The sequence below is a fragment of the Myotis brandtii genome, unplaced genomic scaffold (assembly GCF_000412655.1).
Source record: "Myotis brandtii unplaced genomic scaffold, ASM41265v1 scaffold1037, whole genome shotgun sequence".
Lineage (NCBI taxonomy): Eukaryota > Metazoa > Chordata > Mammalia > Chiroptera > Vespertilionidae > Myotis > Myotis brandtii.
Genome location: NW_005353483.1, coordinates 512,025 through 520,261, shown reverse-complemented (window position 1 = coordinate 520,261; position 8,237 = coordinate 512,025). Strand labels below are relative to the sequence as shown.

Here is an 8,237-nt window from a genome sequence, read left to right as displayed (position 1 = left end):
TGAGTGATGTGGGCTTGATAGAGTTCAGGTGCATGTAGTTGAGTAGGATTGAAACCCAGGAGAATGTTGTAAACATCTTGCTCACGCCCTTACTTTGCCTCATAGCATCTGCTATAAAATAAAGGCATGGCTGTGGGCGTGGTCGCTGTCTCTCAGAGAAGCAGCGTCCCACTGAGGCCCAGGTTTCATTCTCTTGTCTGTCTTTTCTAAGTCTTTCAGCCTCCCCCACTCAGGTTCACCCTTGGCCATACTGGCATGGCACACTTTAGAAAGATCTGCCTCCACGCTCCCAGGGCGGGTTCCTGCCTCAAACCCTGCCCTTACAGGAAACAGCTCCGGGAAACAGCTCGGGGGAGGGCGCAGCCGTTGCCAAGACAACCCCTGCAGGACTGACTTCCTTCCGCTTGGTCAGGGCGGTTCTGGTCATGATGAACACCACCCATGGTTTTTATATAAGTAGATAGATAGTAGAGGCCCGGTGCACGAATTTGTACACTGGTGGGGTCCCTCGGTGTGGCCGGTGATCGGGGCGATCAGGGCTGGACGGCAGTGGGGAGGGACCGTGGGAGGTTGGCCAGCAGTAGGAGGTTGGCTGTGGGAGTGCACTGACCACCAGGGGGCAGCTCCTGCGTTGAGTGTCTACCCACTGGTGGTCAGTGCGCGTCATAGCTACCAGCCGGTCATCAGGTAGTAACGGTCGCTTACACATTTATATATATATAGATATGTGTTTTCTGGCACTTATTCCTATCTTATCATCCTGATCACGTATGTATCTTGTATTTGTCACTCTGTAATGTTATCACTCTGTGATGTATGCATGTTTACTGTCTTTTTTATTGGTCTATTAGTTTCTAGAAGGCAAGGACAGAAAGCCATCCACAGATTTAGCCCTAGAACATAAGCCCACTGTAATCAGTTCATTATTTGTTGAATAGATTTTGAATGAGCTTGTTATTTAGTCATAACAAATAGAGAATATATTGCTTTTCTCAGTTATTGCCCAAAACAGAAATATTAAAGACAAAGCATTCAAAGAATCTTAAGAAAACATAAGTTACAGATATCACATACACTATGTGCCATGTGAGATGTTCTTAATTAGCAGCTCATGTTAATGAAGACAAGGTCATGATTTCAATGCCCATGTGGATCAGTCAGTACCACAGTCACAAGAGAGATGATAATGAGCCAATCATCATTTCTGCAAACAGTTCAAAGTCTGAGAGTGAACCAGAAAATCATCATGAAGATAGGCACATTTGTTGTTTTCTTTACAAACTCACCAAATAAGCTCTAATGCACAAATATTCTCTGATAGCATTATCATCTTCAGGGGGAAGTGGACTTTCCATTCCTTGCTCTTCCCACTGATTATAGATTTCTGCTATAGAATCCTGAGGAATTTTCACAAATACTTCTTTTGCAGCTTCATGCTTTTTTGATGCTGTGAAAAAGATACAAAAATTTTCAATATATGTAGATTTATTTCTGTATAATGGTTTATAAAAGGGAGTCTAATAATTAGTTTGCAACTTTTACAGTGAGCTGTAACCATTTCAGGTCCCAACATACTTAAAGGTCTGGTGATCTTTCTGCCTAATGCCTGGAGTTTTTCCTTACTTCAATGACATAATCACAAAAGGATTTATTAAATACAGTTATTTTTACATACATCTGTGTCTTATAAAAAAGGATTACATTTTTCAAAGCCTTGAGATTATATGCAGAATTGAGTAGGATGTGAAAATTCACTGTAAACATTTTGTTTCATAACGTCAGGTTTGATACAGGAGAGGCTGTTTTGTGCTCTCCCTTATTGAAAGGGTTAGAAAAACAAAAACAAAAACAAAACAAAGTTTAAGAATATATGGATTTGAACAAATACTTTAAAAAAAGAATATAAAAAATACAGCATACCCAAGAATTTTCTCATTATTGCATTGCCTTGTTTTAATGCCTCTGCCCTCTGTGCTGGGTCAAATACCAACCAGTCAATTACATCAATTTTTAAACGGTCCTCCTATTCATTTAATTGAAAAAGAAAAAACAAAACAAAACATCAACTTTATTATTTTCTAAGATATTCTGCAAATTAGTAAAATTAACTTACACCTGCACTTTAATGAACATCATTTTCCCTCCAGTTATACAAAACTGTGAAAGAATCTAGCTTTCTTTAGTATATTTTCACATTTAATAGCTTTCTATTAAATTACAGAAAAACTTACTGGACTGTGAATCTGGAATTGTATATTCTATGACCCACCAATTTAACCGTGATTCCTTTAAATACTACTCTTAAATTTATTTTCTTTCCTAGACAAAACTTTCATTCCTTTCTGAAAATAGTAGTAAGAAAGCTACATAAGGGTTAGTATCTAGAATAATCTGATGAGCAAAAATCCAATGCTCAGGTTTTTTCTATTAAAGAAGCTTCCTGTAACATAACACTAATATAAGTAAGCCCTTAGATAAGACCTTAAGCTTGCTCCCAATTTTTATAATTTACAAGGCTTGGCTGACAAACTTTCATTCCTTTCTGAAAATAGTAGTAAGAAAGCTACATAAGGGTTAGTATCTAGAATAATCTGATGAGCAAAAATCCAATGCTCAGGTTTTTTCTATTAAAGAAGCTTCCTGTAACATAACACTAATATAAGTAAGCCCTTAGATAAGACCTTAAGCTTGCTCCCAATTTTTATAATTTACAAGGCTTGGCTGACACAGAAATAAGTAAGCCCTTAGATAAGACCTTAAGCTTGCTCCCAATTTTTATAATTTACAAGGCTTGGCTGACAAAACAGAATTCAAAAAAAAAAAAAAAAAAAAAAGCAGCCAGAGTATTTTAAGGCAGAAGTTCACCAAAGCACAGCACTTCCCTTCCCTTCCACTTCATATTACCTCAGTAGTGCCAGTATCTAGGGCTGGGGCCAGGTCATGATGACTGAATTCACCATTATCTTTCTTTCGAATATTCTCAACTACAGTTTTTGTTATAGTAGCAATATCCAGATCTAAAGAATTTTTTGAAGAAACAAAAGCAAGAATTAATTGTTCACACTAATATTCTCTAAACAGATACAATAATTTGGTAAATTTGGGATAACCATTTTTTAAAAATATAACATAAAATAAAACACATTTTTAAAATGCCAAAATTAAAAGATATTTTACGCATGAGTTACAGTGCATTTTACTCCTAAAACAGAATTTCATTGAAATTCTCTCAAGAGAAATAAGATTTAAAAGTACAAGGATAAATGTTACTAAAATCAAAATGGTAATTTGCCTACAAAGCTCAATAGATGAAGTTCTCAATCATTCTTACCTGCTTCTTTAGCCAGCTCCAGGCAATGGTGGCGCTGTTCAAATTCTGTAACACCTTCCAAAAATAATGCATACTGGGCAACAGCGAGGTCTTGAGGCAAATGACAGGTATAAAATGCTACAAGATTTGTATGTTTCTCATTTATTAAAAGCTAAAAAACAGAAAAAGATCAAAGTATGTAACCAGTTAAACAAAAGTTTTAGGATCAGTGGTACTTTTTTTAAAAGTTCACTTCAAAATTTCAAACATATTTAGGAGAAATTCATACAAACAGATTTGTGCTGCTAAACAGAATAATTTTGAACTCTAAAAAAAATGAGCTTAGGATAATTAAAAATCTCTTATGGATTCTAATGAATTTCCTGTGACTGGGTATTAAAATATTATCATTTTTTCATTAAAATAGTAAAAAATAAAAAAAAAAAAGGACCATATTGTGGATTCTTAAAGTTTACCTGTATGTATGTCTTTAAGACCTCAATGGAAACTTCTTCCTTCATAGGAAAAAAAGATATAATTCAATTATAAACACAACTGCTTATGTGTATCAGCAAAATATCTAATAAAAATTCTGCTATGAAATGATTTAATGATTCAATATTTAACACTGAGCAATAACTAGTGCTTAGCAAAGTCCATGCATTGCCTGATTTAACCATACCATATTCTCTGTGAGTAGTTACTATTATTCACATTTTACAGAGAAAGAAATTAAGACCTATGGAGGTTTTATTTACCCAGAATTACAAAACTGTAAGCTGGTGGGTAAGGCTGTAAACCCAGGATTCTTACTCCAAAACCCAAGCTTTTAACTACTGTATCATTCTGCCTTCTACATGTACTCTAACCAAAATGTTATTAATCATTTAGGAAAAGAGAAAAAGAAAACAAAGGTTTACAATCTCATATAGAATTTAGTCTGGTTCAGTTAGCTTAGCTGGTTGATTCAGAGTTGGGTATTACTGAGGATTAAAGTTCCGAATTTACCAGAAACCAGAAGAACATCAGCATTCTGCAGCCGAGGATTAGAACCCTAAGGGGTCACCCACAGGGAGACTGTACAGAATACTATGGCACCCCCATCACCAATTCTAGAAAACCACAACAAAAAGCAGTGTTTTCCTGATGACAGGTATAAAGCATCAGCCTTCCAGAGAAGGGTAATGGTTCACTTTTATTTACTTTTGTCTGTAGTCCCAGCGTGCGAAAAAACAAAATGAGATGAGTCATGAAGCGGAGGAGGTGTCCAGGCAGATTATTTCTGCTTTTGGAAAGCCATTTGCTAAACTCATCCATCAAACCTATAAGCCATCAAAGCAAAGATTCAACAATAGGGATAAAAAACAACAACAAAAAAGCTAAATAAACATCACTAAAAACATTTACCACATCCTCTAGTGCTATGAAATCATTATCTCATTGTTAATAACCATCACATAACACAGTCTCTGGATGAAACCCAAACTTTATCTTATAACAATTAAGTAGATAGTTGCATTTAAATAGGCTGACATTTATACAGATTAAAAGATGAGGTAAGTCATATGCATTGCTTTGACAACTTTTTACAACATTACTATAAGACAACAAGGAATTCATACAAAGTGAAATAAAATTATAATATCTTACCATCAATGTCTCCCAGGATAAGGAATTTTTGAACTATATGATAATGCTCTTGATTCTCTTCCAGAACTCTCTGAAAAAAATTTTTACATTTTCCATAAATCTTGTAGTGGTCATTCTGTAGTATGTACTCATTGTTAAACTAAAAATGTCACAAACTTCTGAAAATACATATATAAAGAAAAAGTTGGAAATGAAAGATTTTAGAAAACTAAAAAATAAAATATGGGAAGAATTCTGCCTCTGAATATACTTAAGACTTACAAATCTAGGACTGAACAGTATTTTTGAGAGCAGAGAAGTATGATAAAATGACTTAATCTCTGTGAGTGCTATTATTAAACTTTAATTTTTATATTTTACTACTATTTTCCTTGGCACTCCATGGTGGACTAGAAAGGAAGGGCTTTAGTGAAATAAATTATAAAGATTTCTATCAACAGGAACAGCATTCTTTGGGTAGTCTCTTCAGCACATGGCACTAAGAGTAATAAAAAACCATCAAATAGTGATTAGGCACAGAGGAGAAAAAAAACATTTACAGGTCACTGGGAGATAGATTTCTTGTAGCAAATAGTTTATTTTTTTTTTTTTGTCAAATATCTAAAATTTTTATTTAGTTGTTCACATTTTCTTTCAGTATTTATTCTTTTTACATTTGAACCATTGCTTCATCTGGAATTTATTTTAATACATGGCATGAGGTAGGAATCCTGCTTTGTTTTCTGTCTGGATGGAAAGTCAATTATGCCCATACTGTGAATCTAAAGAAACCATCCCTTTTTCTCTAATATGAAAGGTTACCAGTATCATTTATGTTCTCATCTATACTTGGATTTCATATGAACTTTTGTATTCCTGTGTCAATGCCATACTGTTTTCCTTTTTTAAAAAATCTTTATTGTTGAGAGTATTACATATGTCCCCCTTTCTTTCCTCATTGACCCCCTCCAGCCTGTCCCTGCCTCCCACCCCAGGCCTTCACCACACTATTGTCTGTTTTGCTGTATCTCTATATTAAGTTTTATTATGAAGACAACTATCCCATAACTATTGTTCTTTTCTAATTTTTCTTCTTTTTCTTATTCTTCTATTTGGAAATTTTCTGTCTAGAAATAATCCCCTAAAGCACTAACTTTCTATGTTAATTTTGGAATGAATGACATTTACTAATGATTAATTAAGTCTTCTCATCTAGGAATATGGTATATCTATTTATCTGTGTTTTTCTTTTTAATTTTTATTTATTGATTTTATAGAGAGGAAGGGGAAGAGAGAGAGAGAGCAACACTGATCTGTTGTTCCACTTATTTATGCATTCACTGGTTGCTTCGTATATGTGCCCTGACTGGGGATTGAACCTGCAACCTTGGCATATAGGGATGTCGCTCTAATCAACTATCTGACCAGGGCCATCATGTTTTTCAATAAGATTCTACAGTTGTCTTTAGGAAGGTTCTCAAACCTTTGGCTAATTTTTAATTCTAGGTATCTTATAGTTTTAGTCAACAATTTAAAAGTTTCTAGATTTACATTTTTATCATATGAAAAATTTCCCTCCTTTCCAATATTTAGATCTATTCCTTGACTTTCTTATTTTATTTTCATTAGCTGGTATCTCCAAAATAATAAACTGGCAATAAACCTTTGACAGAAAAAGCATTAATTTCCTTACTATACAAAGAACTCATTATACAATAAGGAAAAGACAAAACCCAATAGAAAAATAGGTAAAAGATCTGAACAGGAAATTCACAGGTGGTCAATAAACATAGGAAAACTTGTTCAGCCTTCTGAATGCACAGAAAAATGAGTAGAACAGTACACTCCTATTTTCTTTTTTAAAAAAATATATTTTTATTGATTTCAGAGAGGAAGGAAGAGGGAGAGAGAAAGAGAAACATCAATGATGAGAGAGAATCATTGATCAGCTACCTCCTGCACGGCCTCTGCTGGGGATCAAGCCCACAACCTGGGCATGTGTCCTAGACTGGAATCAAACCCGGGACCCTTTAGTCCACAGGCTGATGCTCTACCTACTGAGCAAAACCAGCTGAGGTGGTACATTCCTATTTTCTACCTAATGTGATGGATGGGCAAAAAATAAAAAGGGTGATATCTGGGACCAGTGAGAATGCAGGGAAATAGACACACTAATAAATTACTTGTGGGGGTATGAATTAATTGCTACAACCAGTTAATAAATTCAATATACATACACCTTTTAACCAGCAACCCTCCTTTAAGGAAACCTATCCTATAGAAACAGGACTAGTAGATAAGCACATACATATATACACACACGAATGTTCATTATAGTGCTAGAAACAACCTAAATATCACCAAAAGTGGGATGATTTAAAAATTATACATCATTATACAGAACATTATGTATCTATTAAAAAGAATAAGTTGGGTTGTTAAATCTGTATCTACTAACTTGGAGTATCATTAAATGAAAAAACACACACAACAGAAGTTGTAATGTATATGTAGTATAAGAAAAGCCATAACAAAACCCAAAATCGTATAGCAGAATATCTACATTTCTACGTATTTGTAAGACTACGGAGAAACATATGGAAGACTACATATCGATTTGCTTTACCATCTCAGGGGAATGAGAATAACCACAAAAGTGTTGAGAGAAAATTATAAAAGTTTTATTATTGGACTAGAGGCCCAGTGCACAAAATTCATGCACAGGGTGTGTGTCCCTCAGCCCAGCCTGCACCCTCTCCAATCTGGGACATCCCTCTCACAATCCAGGACTGTTGGCACTGAACCACTTGCCTGCCTGCTTGCCTGATCACCCCCTAACCACTCCCCTGCCAGCCTGATCAATGCCTACCTGCTTCCCTGCCAGCCCGATTGCCCCTGTCTTCCCCTGCCAGCCTGGTCACCCCTAACTGCCCTTCCCTGCTGGCCTGGTCGCCCCTTACTGTCCTCCCCTGCAGGCCTGGTTGCCCCCAACTGCTCTTCCTTGCTGGCCCGGTCACCCCTAACTGCCTGCCCTTGCTGGCCTGGTCGCCCCCAACTGCCCTCCCCTGTTGGCTCGGTCACCCCTAACTGCCCTCCCCTGCCGGCCTAGTCCCCCCCAACTGCCCTCCCCTGCAGGCCTGATGGCCCCCAATTGCCCTCCCCTGCTGGCCATCTTGTGTCCACATGGGGGCGCCATCTTTGACCACATGGGGGCGACCATCTTGTGTGTTGGAATGATGGCCAATTTGCATATTACCTCTTTATTATATAGGACTAGAGGCCCGGTGCACAAAAAATT

At 36.4% G+C, this 8,237-nt stretch overlaps 1 protein-coding gene across 1 annotated transcript in view; it reads right to left on the bottom strand.

Moving 5' to 3' along the window:
* The window catches only part of NUP107 (nucleoporin 107kDa), a 46,340-nt gene that overhangs the window by 5,708 nt on the left and 32,395 nt on the right, over positions 1 to 8,237 (bottom strand). Inside the window, exons 18-24 of the mRNA XM_005856604.2 lie at positions 4,961 to 5,030; positions 4,514 to 4,632; positions 3,787 to 3,825; positions 3,332 to 3,482; positions 2,905 to 3,017; positions 1,921 to 2,023; positions 1,287 to 1,447 (exon numbers count right to left, since the gene is read on the bottom strand). Coding sequence (XP_005856666.1) covers positions 1,287 to 1,447; positions 1,921 to 2,023; positions 2,905 to 3,017; positions 3,332 to 3,482; positions 3,787 to 3,825; positions 4,514 to 4,632; positions 4,961 to 5,030 — 756 coding nt within the window. The remainder of the gene's footprint in view (positions 1 to 1,286; positions 1,448 to 1,920; positions 2,024 to 2,904; positions 3,018 to 3,331; positions 3,483 to 3,786; positions 3,826 to 4,513; positions 4,633 to 4,960; positions 5,031 to 8,237) is intronic.